Raw genomic sequence first — 22,957 nt, 5'->3', positions numbered from 1 at the left:
TCACTGCTCTTAAGAGTGTGGTCTACAACTACCTGAGGGGAGGTTGTGGCCAGGAGGAGGTTGCTCTCTTCTCTCAGGTGGCCAGCGCCAGAACAAGAGGACACAGCCTCAGGCTGCGCCAGGGGAGATTTAGGCTGGAGGTGAGGAGAAAGTTCTTCACTGAGAGAGTCATTGGACACTGGAATGGGCTGCCTGGGGAGGTGGTGGAGTCGCCGTCCCTGGGGCTGTTCAAGGCAAGGTTGGACGTGGCACTTGGTGCCATGGTCTAGCCTTGAGCTCTGTGGTAAAGGGTTGGACTTGATGATCTGTGAGGTCTCTTCCAACCCTGATACTGTGATACTGTGGTAAGAACACGCCTCTTGTGAGGTAGAGCGAATCATATCCAAAGCTGAGGGTGCTATTACACGTAAAATTCTTGGAACACATGAAACAAATTAGTGAAGACAGGGGAGGGGTTACTTACAGAGCAGAAAAGTTAGAACCCTAAATAATGAACTCATACAGTAAAGCTGCCACTGACTTTTCACTGGTTGTACAGCTCTGAAGTAACAACTCTCTGGAGGAAAGTTCACACCTCCAAAGCTGTACTCATTTAACAGCCTCTTGGGCAGCCTGCATGCCTTTGCAACTTGAACACCCACCCCGAGCCACATTTGTGAACAGCACAATAGACAGAGACTTCATTTAACTGGTGCAATGTAACAAGCTGCTCTTTAATTTCAACAGTTCTTCACGCAACGCTACACAATTAACACAGTAAGAACTCAAATGGTGAAATAACTGCTTGTCACTGGTGAACAAGCCCATCACACAGGGCACCACTATCAATATATGCAGTTTCCTTGGCAGTAGCAGGCAGGCAGAGAAACCTGCTTAACTCAACTTCCTCTCACAGTATAGATGCCTCACCACACAGCAAGGCTGGACCCTCAAGTGGCCAGCCACCACGTTCGGGATATATCTCCGTAGCTGACCAAGGGACAACAGCCAACCCAAATGTTGAGGGCCCTATGCCTTTCCTGGGGCTTCTCCGGAGCACTAACCCCACCAAAACAGCCTAACGTGAGAACACAGTACGAATACAAGAGAACAAGCCTACGCCACCGCCCGGCACCCACCGCAGCCGCCGAACGAGATCTCGCGAGAGCAAGCCAGTTATTGAGCGGCGGAAAAGAGCTACAGGCCGCGCAGCCAATGAACGCCGCTCCCTGACGTGACGCCCGTTGGCTGCCGGCATGGCCGGTACGAGCCGGTGGGCGGGGCTTCCTCGCCGGTAGGCGGGGCGAGGCGCCGCTGCTGCTCCATGGCGCTGGAGGAGGGGGGCGGCTGCTTGAGCCTGGTGCGTGGCTGACGAGTGAAGGGAGGGGGGAGCGAGGGCGGGCGAGGGGAGCGAGAGCCGCCCCGGCGCCAGCCGACACAGTCGCTCGCCGCCGCTCCTGACGCCTGCGTCCCGCGGCTCCCCCTGCCGGAGCGCAGCGCACAGGTGAGGATAGCAGCAGCGGTCAGCGGGTCCCACGCATACTGTGAGCCTCGGGCCCCTGCTATCGCCTTCCAGTCGGACTTGGAGCCGGCACCTGGGTTGGGTACAGCTGCAGCCGACTCTGATTTTTAGGGAGCTAGGGACGGACGTCACCTCGCATCCTCTGGACGGGGTGTGCAGTGGAGGCGCTTCCTCGCCTAGCGCCACGGAGTCCCTGCCGTGTCGCCGGACAGAGGGGAGGTGGGAGGCTGGGGACCGTCCTGCTTCCGCCTCTGCACGAATGCACCCTTCTGCGCTCGCATGCACCTGCATGGTGTTGGCGTAGGGAGCGCTTACAGCTCTTTGGTCGGACTTGCTGCTCCCTCCCTTCTCCCTGGGGGTGCCCGCGGGGTGTGTGGAGGGCGGTGTTGCGCCCTCTCCTCTGGCCGGAGCGCCTGAGGAAGACCCTTCCTCCTTATTCTCCCTGGATGCCGAGGGACCGAAGGAGATTCTGCGGAGTTTGCAGTTTTCTGTCCTTCACCCCACAACCTCGCTTCGATGCACCGGGCGCCGCGCAGTTCTCTGGACCGACGCTCTCCCTCCTTTCCCATCTCCGTCAGCTCTCGCCCTCTGCCGCCCGGCAGAACCGGCAGCGGTCGGTGCGTATCTCCCCGCCTGATTTTTCGCTTCCCCGACTAAACAGCCACGGCCGGGGCTGAGAGACACCGGGCAAGGTCCCAACTAACTCGGGAGACGTTTTCGGCGGAGGCAGCAGATTCTCCCGTCCCCGGGATTGAGGGACTCGGCTGAGAAATGGCAGGGCGCCGGCGACCCTGAGGTAACCGCCGTTAACGGTGGCGGGTGACGGCTCGCGGCGCGCGGTTGGGAGCGAGGGCGCCCGCGTCACCCCCCGCGGGCAGTGGCGCGCCGCGGGGCTTGCTGAGGCGTTTACGTGCGAGTGAAAGGGAGAAGCCTCGGTTCAGCCGACCTCCGCCTTTTCCGTCTTTCTGTCTTTTAATCGGGGACCGCTCTCCGACGCCTTGAAGAGCAGCCTTGTGAGTGCAGCATCGCTGCCGCGATAGGTGGTTTTGCACCTCCCAGATGGGGTCTGGGCTCAGAAGTCTGGCACTCTCCAGGCTTCCGTCCTGCGCCGGGTAACCCTTCAGCAGCTAGGTAAAGAGCCTCTGCAGCGGCATTAAAGTGTATCACTTTTTATGGTTTGCAGTTGGGAAAGGGCTTTGTATATATTTTGGGAGTGTCTAGATGCATGCATGAACTTCTTCGTTTATTTAACCAGTGATTGACGAGGGTGCTGCTCGGTTCCGGAGAGGAGTCGGGTACCCTTGGTACCCACAGCCTTCGGCATCGAGTAGGGTCATTCTTGTCAGTCTGCAGTGGGAAAGGTTCAGGTCATAATGGTGCTGGAAAATTTCCTAGGTTTCATTTGCCTAGCTATATACCCTTCCTTAACGTTGGCTCAAATTGGATTGCACCTCAGTGAAATTTGTTTAGTTTGCCTTGTGAATCATTGAACAATCCTAAACTGACCACCTGGTGGTTAAATCATTTATGTACCATCTACACATGAGTTTCTGCTAGTTTAACTACATGCATTTTTAAAAGACAGAATGCTTCTGGTTCATGTATGGCCCTGATGTATGCAGTTTAGTATAGTGAAATGCTTGAATAGTCATTGAAGTACTGCTGAGGTGTATTTGAGTTGCCAGTGCCTGTGCGAAGAGGAGTGCTTACAACACCAGAAGAGAAGGGTAAAAGCAGAACCAGCCAACACAAAACCGTGATAATTATTAATTTGACATAATGTTGTCCATACTCACTGCTAATTGAATCATGTTGCTACTGTCTTTTAAATATATTTTAAATATATTTTTTAAAAATCAGGCTTTATTTTTTGTGGATTCAAATAGCACAGTGAGAAGCTTTGATTACAACATCTTGATTTTATTGCAACATCTGTAAAAATGGTGCCCACATTTTCTAGCAAGGCAGGTGATTGACTTTCCTTGCATTATCCGGTGATATTTTTATTCTCCTGATTGCCCTCTCTTATTTGCATGTCGGACCAGCTGTCTGTTACCCCCACTGGGATAATCTGTGTGGTTTACAGATTGGTCTCCTTAATGCACACTTGAGGTGCTCCAAAGAGGTATGACTGCTGCTGAAGTAACTGTGAAGTTAGATTATGATTTAGACATCCTCGCTTCAGAGCCACTTTAGCCATGTTAAACTGTTAGTGTCATTGAGCTTATTGGCATTTTAGTCACTTATTCTGATAGTCTGTCAGTCAGCTGAACTTCCTAAATTCATGTAGACAGGTCTTTAAAAAACCCTGTCATTTTTAGGTCTTTAGCTCTCTTTGCAATTGTATTTCACACAGACTTTTTATTTTCTCACCTAATTGCTGCTGCCAACTCTTCTGGCTTTTATTTTGTTCACCTCTGATTCAGAGTGCTGGTGCTGATGGTATTTCCTTGCATGCTCTTCTGTGTTAGCTTCCTATAGGTCTTTCATTTGCCGTTATCTTTAATTATTTTAAATCTGGGTTTCTCATAAGGCTTTTTGCAGTTTTTTCTAGTCCTAAACTCATTTTGTTTCGTACTTAATTTTACCATTTATTTTGCTTCCTGTGTACTTGCATTTCTTTCCTTCCTCATAGGTACTGTGTAATTTCCGAGTTAATGTTTAAAGACACAAACTTATCTGTGCATAAAGCTCCTCAAAACAAAGCACATCATTAGCATTGCATGTGAGGTAATAGTAGTCTGAAGGTGAACACTTTTTGTAACTTGGATGTCACAACAAAAATTTGGATACTAGAGTGTGTAGTTCTGCAAGTCTGTTCCATTAGTTTCTTAACCCTGCCTGTTGGTTATATCTTGTTTTGCAAGCTCTTTGGTGAAGTTAGCATGTGTGTGATACAAGCTTAGGAAGAATAGTTCAGATTTGATTGGAATCTCTTGCTACCATAGTAATTTAAATTCCCCCCTCCCATTATTCTAAATGCACTTGGGCAAGAGTGTGATAGATTTCTTCCAAGAAAAATTCAAAGCAAGTTATTTATTTTTGGGTAGCATATTTGTATCAGTTTATAGTGAGGTAGCATATTTGATGCAGTTTATAGTGAGGAAAAACTGACAGTGCCTTAAAGAGAGATAATGTTAAGTGAGCTACTGTAAAGGATCCTTTAGCACTTCAAGAACAAATATACCTCTGATCTTATATTTTTAAAGTTGGTTAATTTACTTCCCTGTACTCTTTGTCTTGTTCAGTTAGGACAGTGCCATTACATGCTGAGTTTATTTGGTCAGTTGAGTATTTCCAAATTCCAGGATGTGGAACCTTCCTCTGGGCTAAAAGTTGAGTTGTAGCTAATTTCTGTGCTTTGCCTGTGTGTCTGTGTGGCAGAGATAGGGGAGTGATATAGTTGTATCATGGTATTTTTGGGGGCTTGTGAGTGGATCAAACAGTCTTGCACTGAGCAGGGAAGGGTGAGGGATATAGGTTTGTAAAAAGCATTTAAAGCTTGGATCTCTTGATTTGCTGGGGCAGTTCTGCTATTGTGGTTACGTTAGGCCTCACTGATTTCACAGGGGTTTTGTCAAAGCAAGTACTTTGGAGTGGGGCCTTGACCTTCTGGATTCCTGAAAACAGCTCTTGTATCACTTCATCACCTTCCAGAGTGACATGTGATCTTGCCTTGAGTTTATGATAAAATGGTTGTGTTAATGATGTATATATTTGTCCTTTAAAGACCGAATTCATTTGAAGTATATCTCCTCCAGATAGAAGCAGCCTTAACAGAAAAAGGACAAATTAACAAGTTTTATTCTCTGAGCCAAGACTAAGGCAGTGCGAGGGAGGTGCCTGTGAGCCACAGTAATGAGCATATCATAGTATTTCTTTACTGTATTTTGGTACATGGGTTACTCTTGTAAATATTTTTGGCATAATCTGATAAAATTATGTTTTCTTTAAACAGGTTTAGAAGAATAAAGAGAAGTTTAATTTGCAAGAGCTGTGAAGAAGCTTTTTCAACAGTTTGAAATGGATTGATTTATTTTGCCTCTGATATGTGAGATCTACATTTTGTGTCACTATTTGCCATCTGCTGCTGATGGACTTCATCTGACTTCATCAGAGCAAGCCCAACAGATAGGTCATCATTGCTAATAAAACATAAACAAGTGTGATGCTGAAATGAGATGAGGCTCCGAAATGGAACTGTGGCCACCGTGTTAGTTTTCATCACTACTTTCCTCAGTTTGTCCTGGTATACTGCATGGCAAAATGGGAAGGGTAAGTAAAAGGCTCCAAAGCAAGATTAGCCTTCAAGTGGCTGTATGGCAATGTAAATTTCTTGTGAACTAGGTCAGCTAAATATTACCTCATTGAGGAATAAACACCTGCTAGTAGATTCAGGAAAAATAGCTTGGGGCGATCCTAATTTTAGGAAGAAAAAATTGTACCTGAAGTAAAACAAATGGCTGCTCTTGGGAAGAAGAGGCTGGTTCAGGCTGAATAGTTATGTGGTTTGGTTTTCACTTTCTTCATACTTGTTGGAGAAACTTATGGTCTCTCACTGTTGTGGTGGCTTTTTTGGCATTTTTTTCCTTATTGTTGTGGTTTGGGTTTTTTTTTACTTTTGTTTTTTTTTTCCTCCATGTAACATATGACCAGTGGACCCAGCTGTACAGTGTTATTTTTGGGTTTGCTTTCTGTCTTGCCTGATGATTCAGTGATGGCAGTGGCAAACTGCCAATCAACATTGTTGAAAGACTTTTCCTGCTGTCTTTGAATGAAATGTAAAATATTTCTTGTCAAGAGTATGGTATAAGTAACATGAACAAATTGACAAGGTAATGGGAAATGCATCTATTATAAGAACAAGCAATCTCATTAAATAATCAAGTAACTATTACATGCAATAGACTTCTACCTTGTTATTTGTCTTTGATCTTGTTGCACTCTGTGAACCTCGGAAAATTCGGTTTTTTTCTGAGGGTCAGGACTTCTTACTGCAAGTAAGATGTTTCACTTTTTTGTCCTTCAGTAAAGCAAATAAACTTGTTCAACAGTGGTTTCTAGAAAAAAGGTTGGGGGCTTTTTTATGGGTTCCTTCTTTTTCTTTCTTTTTTTTTTTTTTTAAGTGCCTGATCTCTTTAAAAGTAGTAGACTATATCCTTCAAAGATCAAGTAATTTAAAAGCATACATTTTGTCCTAAGTCAGATCGATGCATGGTTTGTTCTAAATATTCCAGTGATAATATTATAGTCAGTTGTGTCTCAAGCACAGTAAGAGAAAGCAGAGATTTTTGCAGTGGTACTGTCTGTCGTAGCACATCCAATTTCTGACCCTCATTTGAGTATAAAAGAAGCAGATGAGTTCTGTGGCATATTGAATTTGTATACTTTTCTCCCCATTGGTCACTTGTTGGAGAAGCAGATGCTTTCTGGTGTGATCTCGGCTGTAGCTGTTGGTTGGTAGGCTAGCCTTCTGAACATAAGCAGCAGGAGAAGTGTCAGATACTCAGAGTTGGGGTAAGAAATTTTAATTGGTCAACAAAAGCGTAGATGTGCCAAAGACTGACAAGAAAATGATATCTGAATAGCACTGTAAGTAATTTTTTTCATTTTTGGCTGATACCATATTCTCTAGTTAGATTTTATGTTACTGATTCATTTCTTGCTGAAGATCCTCACAAAAAATTTGCTTTTACTTCAGCAAAACATCTTCTTTCTCATGCAAGGTTTTTTAATTTTCTTATGATTTCCAAACTTTTTTTTTGTCAGTGTAATACAAAGAAAAATCTCCATTAAAAGAAGCTGACAAAAATTTGCTCTTTGGAGAGTACTAATATAAATAACAGTGTCAATTTAAGCTTTTGTTGGTCAGACTGCTCTATTTTTTTTTTTTTTTTCATCTGAATGCTTCAAATCAATACTTTTTGGTTTAAAAGTTCTGCATTTATTTTATTCCAGATACTGCTGTTGAGCACCGAGATGGTAATTTGTTAAATAAAAATCAGTGTAATGACATTGCTAATGTGTTAATTGCAAATCACAGTTACAAAACTATAGTTTAGATAATTAATCTTAAGGCATTGCTTGAGGAAAAATGTATATATGGAATATTGGTTTCTTTAACCTTATGTTTAGCACTTTATTAATTTACACAGGTTAGACTTGAGTTCATCTATTACCACATTTTCAATCAGTGACATTTCTCCATCAGTGGAAGAGGTTGAGAAACTGATTAAATGTATTTATTAAGAAATTTGTTTTCAAGATTGATTTAACTTTGTTTATTTAGTAAGCCTTGCAGGATGGTATCTTTACTTGTTGATAACATTTTCATTACTAATTATTAAGTCACTCTATTAGAAGTGAGTGTAGTGCTTGTTGTTCCCATTCACTGAAAGGCTGTGCAATGTCATGGTCTCTGGTTGTCATCTTTCGTTATTAGATTTATGTGGCATGCTCTAGATTCCTGTAGATATTTGTCAGTCTTTGGACAGCAAAGTAAATCTATGTTTGGAAAGCATTGTTTACATTGTTTAAAAGAAAGAGTAAACTCCCAGATTTCTAGCTTCTCAGTGGTCACTAAACCAATTTTTTTTTTTTAAAGCAGAAACATAGTGCCTTGTCTCTAACAACCCTGATCCAGTCTTTAAGTGATTAATTTTAATCAGGGAACTGAGATATTGGATAATTGTCACTTAAAATGCAAAATAATTTGTAGAATACCAATAAGACTGTGGCAATGTGATGCTTTTGTATGTCTGTCTTCCTTTAGTAAATATACTTAGTCCTAGCCTGTGTAGGGACTTCAAGGTGATACAGGCTTTGGTACTAATTTAAAGTGCAAAACTTTGTGTCTGCAGAATAGTGCTTTACAGACTTTAAGAAGTGCTGAAAAGTTGTCAGGAGTTAATGAACATACTGTCTGAAGTGCTGTTGCTGGAAACAGCCTGCTTTCAGCTTACCCGGTGGTCTGGTGATGTAAATAGCCTTTCATGGAGCAGATACTGCTGTTTGTAAGAAAGGGCCAATTATGTGGCTTTGCTTTTAAAGTTAACTGTACTTGAAGGTTGCCTGAAAGACCTCTGGTCATTGGAGGGAGTCTTCAAAATTAAGCCAAGATACTTGGCATTTTTTGGACCTCATACAAGCACTAGAGTTGTAAGAAAGCGGGACAGGCCTTGAATACACCTGTGAAAGACCTCTTTGGTGGGATTCATGAACAAGTGTTGTGAGACTGCTTTCTAGGAGCTGAAAATGTGCTTTGGTTAGCACAAATGAAGTATACATTGGGAATCAAATATTACCAAAACGTAGATGACTTTGATGCAGAGAAGGAGCACTTTTAAATGATCTGCAGTCACTTTACATTGACAATTGGTCAGTTCAGTGTAAGATGTCTTTGAATTCCTCCTAAGACTGACCTCTTACACAAGTGATAACTTTTTGATTTAACATGATCTGTTTTGATTTAATCTTGCTTTCTGGTACTACTGACTCAGGGTCACATATCTTCGCTACCTCATTTGTGACCTTTTATTCCAAAGGCATTTCTCAAGATATAACCAGTAAAACAGTACTGTGAACTACTATACAAGTCACAAAAATTACACCAAAGCTGTTGAGGATTATAAAGAGTCTTGGTGCTTTGATCTTTAATGTGACTAGTGGTCTGAGTACATAATGTCCCAAAAAGGTGCTTTGTGTGCCATCCAGAACAGATAGAGAGCAGTCCTGAGGAGGACTTGGGAGTGCTGGTTGATAAGAAGCTCTGCATGAGCTGGCAGAGTGCATTTGCTGCCCAGAAAGCCAGCCACGTCCTGGACTGTATCAAAAGAAGCATGGCCAGCAGGCTGAGGGAGGCTATTCTGTCCCTCTGCTCTGCTCTTGCAAGACCCTGCCTGGAGTACTTCATCTTGCCCTGGAGTCCCCAGCAGAAGGAGGACATGTAACTGTTAGTGGAGGACATGAAAATTATCAGAGGCCAGGAACACCTCTCAAGTGAAGACAAACTGAGAGATTTTGGGTTATGCAGCCTGAAAAAGAGATGGCTGACCTTAAAATAGTCTTCCAGTGTTTGGAGAGGGACAATTTGCAAAGGCATGTAGTGACAGAACAAGGGGTAATGACTTCAAACTGGAAGAAGTTAGATTTAGATTAGACATTTGGATGGTGAGGCACTGGCACAGGCTGCTCAGAGAAGTGGATACACCAATCCTGGAAGTGTTCAAAGCCAAACTGGGTGGGACCTTGAGGAACCTGCTTTAGTAGGAGGTGTCCCTGCCTGTGGCAAGGGGGTCGGAACTAGATGATCTCTAAGGCCTTTTCCAACCTAAAGACTCTATGATAATGCTCAAGATCCTCCTCTTCTGGATGAACAAATTTCCTGATGCTTGTCATCAGCATGGAAATGGGGAAGGAAGGTGAATAAGTTTACTGAATTAGGGCCCATGTGATATGGTGAAATTCCTCAACAAAGCATTCCTTAGCTTGGTCCTTATGTTCATACTCTGGTCCTGCTGTGTTCAGTTAACAACAACCAAAAGAGGCAGATTTTTGTGTCAAGTGCGTGTGCTTTTTTTCTTGGTGAAAGACAGTAGTTGGCAGTGTCTTGAGTCATTTCTGTAAAGCATTTGGTTACTTGAAGTGGTGAGGACATGTATCAAATATGTATTGTGAAAATCTGGTACAACTTCCCTTTAGGGCTGTCTAAACCGTGGTTTTCAGACCAGTCTGAAACTAGTAGTGTATGTCATCTTTTTCCTATGTAAAAAATTCTTCAATGAGGAAGAATTAGCTGAAAAGTTTCCTGGTTTTCAGTTCATCCAAGGGTGGTGGCATAACTGTAGAATCTCTTCATAAAAATGGCTTATTTTAGTCCATTGATTTAAATTCACATGGGAAGACCTCCAAGAGGACTTTTGAGGTATTTAACCAGCTTCCTAGTTTGAACGTTCACTTATACCAAAGTAATGATGTCTGGAGCTGCTTGATTTTTTTTTTTTTTTAAATGCAAGACATTTTCTCCCATTGGAGAGGGAAATGGCCTGGGCAGTATAATAAAGCAGTTGTATTCTTTCTTCTCTGACTCTTTCAGTATAATCAGAATTACCACACCTTCTCGGCCACAACAATCTTAAGTGCTGAAAAATATCTAAGCTTGGCAGCAAGCACAGGAAAACCTAATTGAGATTAAACCAAAAAGTCTCAGCCAGTGGTCAGAATTTTTGGAGTAAGAATCAGGAATTATTACTAATTCCTAGAGGGAGAAGAGCCCTGCAGAGCTGTGGAGGAAACAGGTCAAGTAGGACAGGATATATATGATGGATTTTTTTTCCTCTTGGCAGTGATTATGCAAATATTCTCTTAAAAATAGATCAGAAATCTGAGAGACACATTTTGTGACTATAACCCACCTTAGTTTATGCTTTGATCTTAAGATAAGCTGTTATTCGAATAAATGCTGATTACACTCTTCTGGCTGCATGTTCTGGTTTTCAGAGCTGTGTACTGATTTCCCACTGATGTGAATCAAGACCAATCAAAATTAAATGGACTACAAACTGGTAAGAGTGAAGGCAGGGTATAGGAAGGAACAGGACGGAGTGCTGAAGTAGAAAATGCCAGTTCGTCTGGAGAAGGGAGGCCTTCTATTTAAAAGAAAAGTGTTGGTTTCCTTTGGAAGTTCTGTAACAGATCTAGGAGCTGCAATTAAAGGAAATGGGAGTTTCCCTTTTCTTTTTGACAGCAGCACATGAACAATTTTCTGATCTTTACCTGTCTTTGAGCTTGTTTTCTCAAACTGACAATTAGACGTAAAGTTTATTTGCAACCTGACCTAGTGTGAGGTGTACCTGCCCAGGACAGAGCGGTTGGAACTGGATGATCTTTGAGGTCCCTTACAGCCCTGATGATTCTGTGATACACTTTACTAATAGTAAAAACAGGAGTTGAATGTCATTAAAGGATGAGTGTAGGTTTGAAATGGTTACTGAGAATCCTGGGCAAGTAGTGAACATTCTGTCCCAGGTGAATCAAGCAGGAAAGGTATATATCCAATCTGTTCAGGTTTAGTTTTGCAGTATCTTTGTATATCTTGTGCCTTTTGCAGCAGAACTTCTCTGACACTGGTGATTTTGATGAGCTGCAGTGTAAAGGATTGCAACCAAAGGAGCTTTTGCACCACTGTCTTGTCTCCTTGCTTTTTTTTGTAACCTGATAGCTAGGTTAGCTTGACTGTTTATAGGATTCTGAGATTTAGTTGTTACCAGAGTGTTTAATGTGATCAGATTGAGCCAACATCTTGAGGCACTGCTCTTTATTGTGGCCCAGTCCTTAAGAGTTGGGGAAGGGTAATAAATTTTATTGAAGTGAGTTCTCCTAATGCATCTTTATTCTGAGTCTGCTGTGCTTGCATGGCTCCACCAAAATGCTGCTTGCTGCTCCCATAAGTAATTTAGCCAACCTAGCAAAGAAAGCTGCAGCTAACACAGCTGCTCATACCCTAATGTAAGAGGTGTATCTACTAACAATTGTGGTGGGCTGTTAGCCAATGTATATTATCTTCTAAGTGTCTTCATAATATAATTATAATAGATACATGGTCATATTTTTAATATTGAAAATCAGGAGTTTTGCAATGATCTATCCTGGTTTTGGTGGTGGTTGATATTTTACTTAGTGAACCTGGGTGATGAGAGGGAGTAATTTCTTACTAAATTTCAAACACCACCATGTTGGCAGGAGCAGCAAAAGTAAGCAGAGAGACTGAAGTTTAAAATAACTTATGCAAATAGACAACCTAGTCGGGAAGTGGGGTGGATGAAGAATTGAAAGTAGGTAAAAGTGCCCCAGACAAAGAAAAAAAAATAAATGTAGGTTTAGTTAATTGAGAATGAAAATTCACTACAAATCACATTGTTGCAGAATTAGAAAAAACCTGACAGAAGAGGGTGTTAAGTAAAGAAGCATGAGGTTACTACTTCAGTAAAATACAGGAAGTCTTTCTGCTCTGTTTGGCACTGTGTCCACTTCTGCATGGTGCACTGAGAAGAAAATAGATTCATTAGATGGAGCTCAAAGGAGCAACAAATGATCAAAGATCTAAAAAATACACACTGTAAGGAAAGGGTCACTGTCTTGACATTCCTTAAATTAAAGGAAAAGTGTGAGAAGAGAGACGGGAAGGTGACTTTACAGTATTTTCAAAGTTCTTAAATAAAAAGAGACATTCACTATGGCCACAGACTATGGACTGACATAATATAAAGGGCTGACATTATAAGGAAGAATAAGATTAGGTACTGGAAAATGTTTTTGTAATGGCAAGTTTAATTACATACTGGAATAGTCACAGGTTGGAATGCAGGGGGGAATAGGAAGTTGTACTTGATTAACAAGTGGCTCAGAGGCTGGTGCCACCAAGAAAAGTTTGGATTCTTTGATCTTGGGGAACTTTATATAGCCCTGGGTCTGCAGGCAACAGGTGGGGTACAACTGATTCGGAGTGGGAGAAGGACCCTGGCACATGAGCTGGCTGGGCTTGTTGAGAGGGCTTTAGAGCGGAAGGGGGAGGGGGTTAAACACAGCAGCACTAGAGACAAATTGAAGGAGGCTGAGGGTGGTAGGCCAGATACAGGAGTAAAATCAGCAGCCCAGCTGAAGTATATGTATACTAATGCACGCAGTATGGGTAACAAACAAGAGAAGCTGGAAGCCTTGGTGCAGGAGGAAAACTGCAATGTTGTTGCCATCACAGAAACATGGTGAGATGACTCACACTATTGGAGTGCTGTAATCAATGGCTACAAACTCTTCAGGAGACAGACAAGGGAGAAGGGGTGGAGGAATGGCTCTGTATATTAGGGATGCTCTGAATGCCGTGGAAGTAGAGATCAAGGATGATCAAGTTGAGTCCCTGTGGGTGAGAATTAAGGGAAAGGCCAAAAGGGCTGACATCCTGGTAGGAGTCTGTTATAGACCACCCAATCAGGAAGAAGAGGTTGATTTACTACACTTTAAACAACTGGAGGCTGCCTCAAGATCACCTGCCCTTGTTCTTGTGGGTGACTAACCTACCAGACATCTACTGGGACTCTAATACTGCAGAGAGGAGGCAGTCTAGAAGGTTCCTAGAGTGTGTGGAGGACAACTTCTTATCTCAGCTGTTATGTGAGCCTAATGGGGTGCAGCCCTGCTTGACCTGCTGCTCAGAAATAGAGGGGCTGGTGGGGTATGTGGTGGTCAGAGGCTGATTCAATATATGATTAAACCAGGAGGGGCATCAACAAAACCTCCACACTGGACTTTTGAAGGGCAGACTTCAGCCTATTTAAGGAACTAACTAGGAAAGTTCCTTGGGAAACAGCCCTTAAAAACAAAGGGGTCCAGGAAGGTTGGACCTACTTCAAGAATGAGCTCCTGGATGCACAGGAGCAGGCTGTGTCATTGTACCAGAAGGCAAGCCGATGAGGGAGGCAGCCAGACTGGATGGGCAATGAGCTGCTAAAGCAATTAAAGATGAAAAAGAGGTATATCACCTTTTGGAAAAAAGGGGAAGTATGCCAGGAAAAGTTCAAGAATATTCCTAAGTCTTGTAGGAAAAAAAATAGAGAGGCAAAAGCCCATTTAGAACTTAAGCTGGCCACTGCTGTTAAGGAGAATAAAAACTGTTTCTATAAATATGTGAATGGCAAGAGAAGGGCCAAGGACAAGCTCCAGTCCTTACTGGATAGAGAGGGGAATATAGTGACAAAGGATGAGGAAAAGGCAGAGGTGCTTAACACCTTCTTTGCCTCAATCTTCAATAGTGGGACAGGTTGTCTCCAGGACAGCTGGACTCCTGAAGTGGCGGATGGAATCAGGGAGCAGTGTAGGCCCCTGTAATTCAAGAGGAATAAGTAAGGGATCTGCTGAGTCACTTGGATCCTCACAAGTCCATGGGATCAGGTGGGATCCATCCTAGGGTTCTGAGAGAGCTGGCAGCTGAGCTGGCCAAGCCACTCTCCATCATTTATCAACAGTCCTGGCTCACTGGAGAGGTTCCCGAAGACTGGAAGCTGGCCAATGTGATACCCATTCACAAGAAGGGTTGGAAAGAGGAACCAGGAAATTACAGACCTGTCAGCCTGACCTCAGTGCCAGGCAAGGTGGTGGAACAGGTCATCTTGAGTGCCATCACAAAACACCTACAGGATGGCCAAGAGATCAGGCCCAGCCAGCACGGATATAGGAAGGGCAGGTCCTGCCTGACCAACCTGATCTCCTTTTATGATCAGGTTACCTGCCTGGTGAATGTGGGGCAGGCTGTGGATGTAGTCTACCTGGACTTGAGCAAAGCCTTTGACACTGTCTGCCACAACAAGCTCCTAGCCAAGCTGGCAGAGGCCAATGGGATGAGATTTAACAAGGCCAAGGGCAGAGTTCTGCACTTTGGCCACAACAACCCCAAGCAGTGCTACAGGCTGTGGAAAGAGTGGCTGGAGAGCAGCCAGGAAGAAAAGGACCTGGGGGTACTGGTAGGTAGTAGTCTGAGCATGAGCCAGTAGTGTGGCCAAGAGAGCCAATGGCATCCTGGTCTGTATCAGGAACCTTGTAGGATGAGAGAGGTTGTTGTTCCCTTGTACTCAACACTGGTCAGGCCACACCTTGAGTCCTGTGTCCAGTTCTGGGCTCTTCAGTATTGAGGTACTGGAAGGTGTTCAGAGAAGGGCAACAAAGCTGGTGAGGGGCCTGGAACACAAATCCTATGAGGAGAGGCTGAGGGAGCTGGAGTTGTTTAGCCTTGACAAGAGGAGGCTCAGGGGTGACCTCATTGCTGTCTACAACTACCTGAAGGGATGTTGTAGCCAGGTGGAGGTTGGTCTCTTCTCTCAGGCAACCAGCAACAGAACAAGGGGACACAGTCTCAAGTTGTGCCGGGGGAGGTCTAGGCTGGATGTTAGGAGGAAGTTTTTCACAGAGAGAGTGATTGGCATTGGAATGGGCTGCCCAGGGAGGTGGTGGAGTCGCCATCCTTGGGGGTGGTGAAGAAAAGACTGGCTGAGGCACTTAGTTCCAACCTGGTTGATTCTGTGATTAGTGCCATGGTCTAGTTGATTGGATAGGGCTGGGGGATAGGTTGGCCTGGATGATCTTGGAGGTCTCTTCCACCCTGGTTGCTTCTATGATAGACTGTTGGGACTGAGGGATTTCTCTGTAGGTGTGTTAAAGAACAAGTTAAAACAGTGATGAGAAGATAACCAATACCATATTTGTATCAGTAGAGATTTGGGCTACCACAAATAGAATGAGTTACACTTTTTTTCAAGTCAATGTGACACTCTCAAATTAAGTCCTTGGTAATAGGGAAGACCTACAGCTGTCAGGAGTGAACTGACTTTGAACAAGGTATCTTGCCAAAATTAATTTTGAGTGGGGGATTTGGACTAGATGACTCCTAGAAGTCCCTTCCAACCTAAGCTGTAGTATATATTCTTGACTTTTGCCAAATTTCTCTCCTCTATGGCCAAAAGGAACGTGTCAGTGCATTTCCTTTTAAAATAATATTGACGTTTGCATGAGTTATGTGCATTGTGCTTTATTAGCATAAACTTTGATCCCTTAAAGTACACAAATATTTTCTTCTGTTATTGCAGATCCACTTAACAATTTGTTGTTAATATCCATGGTCCTTTCTGTAGCTAGGAACAGCAGAATCATAGAATGCATTTGGTTTGAAGGGACCTTTAAAGGTCATCTAGCCCAACCGCTCTGCAGTAAGCATGAAAATACTGTGTTAGAAAAATCTCAAAGTGATTTATTTTTATTTTCAAGTGTAATTTTATTTATTTTTCCTTCTTTTTTCCCTCACTGCCACAGTTTAGAGTAATACCTTTCTCAGTAACCTTATTCATGCTGTGTAATCATGACTTTATTTGCTGCTCACATAACAAAAAATCTTTTCCCATTACTGATAAAATGTTTAGAATTAGAATTCTGTAAGTTGTTTCTTCTGAGGCACTGATAAGTCTATAATTTAGTTTGGTTTATAATGCAGTATGTTTTGTTTTCCTGAAAGTAGCAGAAAGTAAATAGAAAGTGGTTTCCTTGCTAACAGTGTAAGGTTTGATTCCTTTTAGACAGTCTCTGACTAAAAAGCAATTACTCTACAGTATTTTAGAGCTGTGCTTCCAGCTGCTTTTCTGGTTGTCTCCTTGGATTTCACACAGCTTTTTTGTCTGTTCCTGTGGATGCTTCCCACAGACATGCCACCTATCTATCTAACAGTAAACAGCAGAAACTCTATTTTTGCTTGTGGCAGCATGTAGTTTTACTATGTTATGCTCAAAAAGAATTTAAAAGTTTCCTGTGCTTATCAAGTATAACTGTGGTTATTGTAGCCTGCAGATACGCCATGGTCTTGTGTATCAATACCATAGAATGGTTTAGGTTGGAAGAGACCTCAAAGATCATCCAGTTCCAACCCCCCACCATAGGCAGGAGCACCTCCCACTAGAACAGGTCGCTCAAGGCCTGAACACCTCCAGGGAGGAAGCATCCACAACCTCCTTGGCCAACCCATTTTCAGTGTTTCACTACCCTCACTGTAAAGAACTTCTTCCTATCATCCAGTTTAAATTTCCCCTCTGCCAGTTTAAACCCTTGTCCTGTCATTACATGACCTTGTAATTAGTCCCTCCCCATCTGTCTGTAGGCCCCCTTCAGATACTGGAAAGCTACAACAGGGTCTCCTCGAAGCCTTCTGTTCTCCAGGCTGAAGAGCCCCAACTCTTGTAGCCTGTCCTCATAAGAGAGGTGCTTCAGCCCTCTGATAATCTTTGTGGCCATCCTCTGGACTTGCTCCAGCAGTACAGTGTCATCCTTTTGGTGGGGGCTCCAGAACTGTACATAGTACTCCAGGTATGGTATAATGGTTTGGGAGTTCCCTGCCCCCCCCCCCCCCACTTTAGAAATCACCCAGACTAGACTCAGCTGGCTCTGGAAATATGAATGAAGCTTATCTTTACAGCCGGCACAATATACAAACAGATATTTACAGTATATACAGTTATATAGAGAGATATACAAGGTAAAAAGGTAATACAGAGACACAGCTCCCCTCCCAGAAACCTGAGTCCCCAGGAGGGGCTCTCAACCATGCCTGCACCTTCCCCCTACCCCTCTCAACCTTACCCCAGTCCCAAGAAAGAATGGAGGTTCAGCCAAAGGATTAGGAAGCAAAGTGGATTAGCCCAAAATGGAGGGTGAGGTTAGAGAGCTGCAGCTCAGCCAGCAGCCCCAATGAGAGTGGTGATGAGAGTATTATCTAATGTTTTTATTTCTTATTCCTATACAGCAAGCCTGTGAGTGAAGTAGACATCACTATTGTTTCCCTTTCACAGCCTGTAATCTAGTTCTTCTCACCAAAACATTCTAGCCTGCTTCAAACTGATGAGAGCCAAGGAGGAGAGTCCCCTCCCTTGCCCTGCTGGCCATGCTTCTCTTGATGCAGCCCAGGGCACAGTTGGCTGTCTGGGATGTGCATGCATACTGTTGGCTCACATTGAGCTTTTCATCAACCCATACCTCTAGATTCTTTTCCTCAGGGCTTCTCTCCAGCCATTTGCCACCCAGCCTGTATCTGTGCTTGGGATTGCACGGACTCAGGTGCAGGACCTTACACTTGCCTTGATGAATTTCATGAGGTTGGCCTGGGCTCACCTCTCCAGCCTGTCCAGGTCCCTCTGGATGGCATCCCTAGCAAATCAACTGTGCCACACAGCTTGGTGTCATCTACAAACTTGCTAAGGGTGCACTGGATTCCTCTGTTCATATGGCTGACAAAGATGTTATACATTTAAGTTTCCTCAGACAGTTCTGAAATGGGTTGAAGTAAATATTTTCTCCATTACAAATTACTGTTGAAGTACTTGTGCAGATAAACATCCCTCATACGTAGTTCCACAGCCCCTAGAGATAAATTGTGGAGGTACCATTAGAGGGAGATTTCTGGATTAAACAACCGTGATGGGATCGCATTTGACTTACAAGGTTGTTAGTTCACTGTAATGTGGGAGCATGGTGAAGCTCTGATTTTATTGTTTGCAAGAAGGACAAGTTAGAAAGAACATGTTTTCAGAAACAGCTCGTTCAACACAGTTGTTAAGGCACAGAGAAACAAGGAGCATCAGCAAGCTCAGCCTGCTCACACGTGTGAAAAACAATCTGACTTCTGCAATGGCTTGAATTCTGTGTCCAGGCTAATACAAGTTTGTAAAATTTTCACCACTTATGGTAGCATTGGTAATTGTGAGGTCTTGGCACTCTTCAGACCAGTTATCTTCTGACAGATAGATTCACATTAGAAGAAGAAAATCCTCTATTACTAATCTCATTTTAGCTTAGGAAGCTAGCTTTTCTTGTTACAGTTCCTGACCTCTCTGTAGTCTTTGTTGGTTTCTGAGAGCAGGGAAAGGAATGATTTGGAGTAAGTGTCTTGATTTACCTGTACAACTACTCAGAGAGTTATTTACCATTCTGTAGTAGAAACAAATAATGTTAAAGTATTCAAAAGCTTTCACAGAATGTTAGGCTCGAAGGGGTCTTGAAAGATCATCTAGTCCCACCCCTCTGCCAGAGCAGGATCGAACAGGAAGTCATCCAGGTGGGTCTTGAATATCTCCAGAGAGGGAGACTCTATGACAACTTTTATGTTGTAAGTACTGAACGATTGCTTTTTCTTTCTGTGTCATGATTCTACTTTTCCTGTGTGCTTTGTTTCCTTGCCGCATTGGACTGTAGCCAGATTAATACATCTGAGAATATACAGCATCTTAAGTAAAAATCTGAACCCTGAGCATTTAACAGTGTGTGAGCATATAATGTGATGATTCTTGCAATACATGCACCTGGGTTTTCCTGAACGTGATTTCTTCATGGGAAACTTCAGATGTAGCCTCAGAAGGATGGATGCTGCTGCACAGGCACTCCTGTTACTGACCAGAAACAGTTACTGGTCAGAAATCCCAGTTGTGTACACAGACATTGTTTAAATGTGTGCAGTAAGAGATACCTTTGGGAAGAGTTATGTAAATAACTCTTCTTTACCTCAGTCTTCACTGCAAAAGCCTCCAGCCACGCTCCTGGAGCCATGGAAGATAATGGCAGGGACTGGAAGGAAGAACTGCCCATCATAAGTGAAGATCAGGTTCGTGATCACCTGAAGAACCTGAAAGTGTTCAACTCCATGGGACCATGTCGGGATCCACCCACGGGTTCTGAGGAAACTGGCAGATGAGGTTGCTGAACCCCTCTCTATTATATTCCAAAAGTCATAGCAGTCTGGTGAAGCCCTCGCTGACTGGAAAAGGGGAAACATAACTCCAGTTTTTAAAAAGGGTAGGAAGGAGGAGCTGGGGAACTCCAGGCCAGTCAGTCTCACCTCTGTGCCCAGTAAGATCATGGAGCAGATCCTCCTAGAGGCACTACTGAGACAAAAGAACAGTGAAGAGGTGACTGGGTACAATCAGCCTGGCTTCACCAAGGGCAAATCCTGCTTGACAAACCTGGTGGCCTTCTATGAACAGGTCACAACATTAATAGATGAGGGGCGAGCAACTGATGTCATTTACCTGGACCTGAGCAAGGCCTTTGACACTGTCCTGCACCACATCCTGGTCTCCAAGCTGGTGACACATGGGTTTGATGGGTATACCATCAGATGGATAAAGAACTGGCTTGATGGCCACACCCAAAGAGTGGCTGTCAATGGCTCCATGTCCAAGTGGAAGGCCAGTGAGAAGCAGAGTCACTCAAGGATCTGTCCTGGGACCAGTCTTGTTCAACATCTTTGTCGGTGCCATGGACAGAGGCAGTGAGTGCACCCTCAGCAAGTTTGCTGATGACACCAAGCTGTGTGGTGCAGCAGACAGGCTGGAGGGAAGGGATCCATCTAGAGGAACCTGGACAGGCTGGAGAAGTGAGCACAAGCCAACCTCATGAGATTTGACAAGACCAAGTTCAAGGTCCTGCATCTGAGTCGAAAAAATGCCAAGCACAAATCCAGGCTGGGCAGTGAGTGGCTGGAGAGCAGCCCTGAGGAGAGGGACTTGGGAGTACTGGTGGATAAGAAGCTCAACATGAGCCAGCAGTGTGCACTTGCAGCCCAGAAAGCCAACCAGATCCTGGGCTGCATCAGGAGAAATGTGGCCAGCAGGTCAAGAGAGGTGATTCTCCCCTTCTACTCTGCTCTAGTGAGACCCCACCTGGAGTACTGCATCCAATTCTGGAGCCCCTATTACAAGAGGGATGTGGGCATGTTGGAGTGTGTCCAGAGAAGGACCATGAGGATTATCAGAGGGCTGGAGCAGCTCTGCCATGAGGACAGATTTTCTGAAAGAGTTCATGCTGTTCAATCTGGAGAAGAGGAGGCTCTGAGGTGACCTTATTGTGGCCTGTGAGTACCTGGAGGGGGCCTAGAAAAGAGCTGGGGAGGGACTTTTTAGGCTATCATGTAGTGACAGGACTAGGGGGAATGGAGCAAAGCTGGAGGGGGTAGATTCAGACTGGATGTGAGGAGGAAGTTCTTCACCATGAAAGTGGTGAGGGCCTGGAATGGGCTGCTCAGGGAGGTGGTTCAGACCTCATCCCTGAGGTGTTTAAGGCCAGGCTGGATGAGACTCTGGCCAGCCTGATCTAGGGTGGAGTGTTCCTGCCCATGGCAGGGGGGTTGGAACTAGGTGGTCCTTGTGGTCCCTTCCAACCCTGACTGATTCTATGATAAATGCGTATTTGTGGTAAGTAGTTGCTGAAGAATTACACTGTAGTCCAAGGGCTTTCAGGATGTCTGGTACAGATGAAGTTACTGCCCAGCTGTTTGGTGTGTGCTGTGAGTCACATTTTAAGGGATGTATAGAGGTGCATGTGTTGTAGTTTGTGTGGAAATGTTGGGGTTAAACGTTTTTGCTTTGCATAAACATATCTGTGGATTAGAAAGGCTCTAGATAGAAATAAGGAACACCTTTCTGAAGTCCCATGTGTTGTCATGGTGGTAGAATAAATTTTCTGGTGTAAATGTGGCATGTGTCATTCACAGGTAGAGATGATCTTAGGTAAGGGCTTATTTTCCTTTCTTCTCTTCCTCCACACTTCTTTACCAAGAAAGCAGTTGTATACAATGAATGTGCTATTTCATATTATACGAGGACGCTGAAAAAGACACTAATGCTTTGCCCTGCATTTGTAATATGTTGCTTTAAACTTAACTATATTTAAGTTAGTTTATAAATGGAATAAAATGCAAATACCTAAAGGGTGGATGTCAGGAGAATGGGGCCACTTGTTTTCAGTAGTGCCTGGTGACAGGACAAGAGGTAATAGGCACAGACTTGAGCACAGTAAGCTCCATCTAAATATGAGGAGGAAGTTCTTTACTTTCAGGGTGGTAAAGCACTGTAACAGGCTGCCCAGAGAGGTGGTGGAGTCTCCGTCCCTGGAGTCATTCAAATTCCTCCTGGATGCTTACCTGAAGGGACATTGTAGCCAGGTGGGGGGGTGGCCTCTTCTCCCAGGCAACCACCAATAGAACAAGGGGACACAGTCTCAAGTTGTGCTGGGGAAAGTATAGGCTGGATGTTAGGAGGAAGTTCTTCACAGAGAGAGTGATTGGCATTGGAATGGGCTGCCCAGGGAGGTGGTGGAGTCACCGTCCCTGGAGGTGTTCAAGAAAAGCCTGGCTGAGGCACTTAGTGCCATGGTCTAGTTGACTGGCTAGGGCTGGGTGCTAGGTTGGACTGGATGATCTTGGAGGTCTCTTCCACCCTGGTTGATTCTATGATTCTATGTGCAGCCTGCTCTAGGTGAACCTGGTATGGCTGGGGGAATTGGACTTGATCTCCAGGATTCCATACCAAACCCTATCATTCTGTGATTCTGTGTAACTTAACAGAATTATGTTGGGATCCAGAAAGTAGTTGCATTGGGTTTTGCAATGTTTTAGCTGTGGGTAGATTACAGTAATCAAGTATTTGGATTGAGTGAAGTTGGGAATTTCTCATTCAGGAAAAAATTAAAAGGTGCTAGGATATTAACTATACATTCATATGTTCAGTACCAATGGCTTTAAGTTGTTCTCTGGTGCTGTCATAATAATAAACTAATTACTCAGATAATTAATGTAGGATGGCTGTGGTTTAACAAAAGAAATGTCATAGCAGCTTACTTCAACTTAAGGTGTGCCACAGTATTATCTTTTTCCTTCCAGTCACTCTTTTATAACACTTTTTACTCTGTTTCCCATGTTTGGTTCAAATTTGGTGCTGTCAGTAACACTGCATTCCTCTAAGTTTGGAGAGAACAGGTTGGGAGAACCAGGACAGAGCTTCCTACTTGTCTGGGTGGAGACAAAGGCTGGAGCTCAGCTGCAGTGTTAGTTCTTTCTATCTGTGTAGTCAATGCTTAGGTTCTTGTGGAACATACAGT

The 22,957-nt window shown here is 43.9% G+C and overlaps 1 protein-coding gene across 4 annotated transcripts in view; it reads left to right on the top strand.

The window, feature by feature from the left end:
• The first annotated feature begins 1,395 nt into the window (after positions 1 to 1,395).
• The window catches only part of MGAT4A (alpha-1,3-mannosyl-glycoprotein 4-beta-N-acetylglucosaminyltransferase A), a 90,491-nt gene continuing 68,929 nt past the window's right edge, over positions 1,396 to 22,957 (top strand). The window contains exons 1-2 of one of the 4 annotated variants that reach the window (XM_064143546.1): positions 1,396 to 1,483; positions 5,460 to 5,776. In XM_064143546.1, the coding sequence (XP_063999616.1) occupies positions 5,683 to 5,776 (94 nt within the window). In that variant the 5' untranslated portion in view covers positions 1,396 to 1,483; positions 5,460 to 5,682. Of the gene's footprint in view, positions 1,484 to 1,998; positions 2,298 to 2,560; positions 2,633 to 5,459; positions 5,777 to 22,957 lie in introns of those variants that run through there. The other 3 variants (XM_064143548.1, XM_064143547.1, XM_064143550.1) reach the window with 3 other exon arrangements.

Source organism: Pogoniulus pusillus, chromosome 5, assembly GCF_015220805.1.
Source record: "Pogoniulus pusillus isolate bPogPus1 chromosome 5, bPogPus1.pri, whole genome shotgun sequence".
Taxonomy (NCBI): Eukaryota; Metazoa; Chordata; class Aves; order Piciformes; family Lybiidae; genus Pogoniulus; species Pogoniulus pusillus.
Note: the sequence above shows the minus strand (reverse complement) of the source record. Positions and strands in the feature narration are given on the sequence as shown.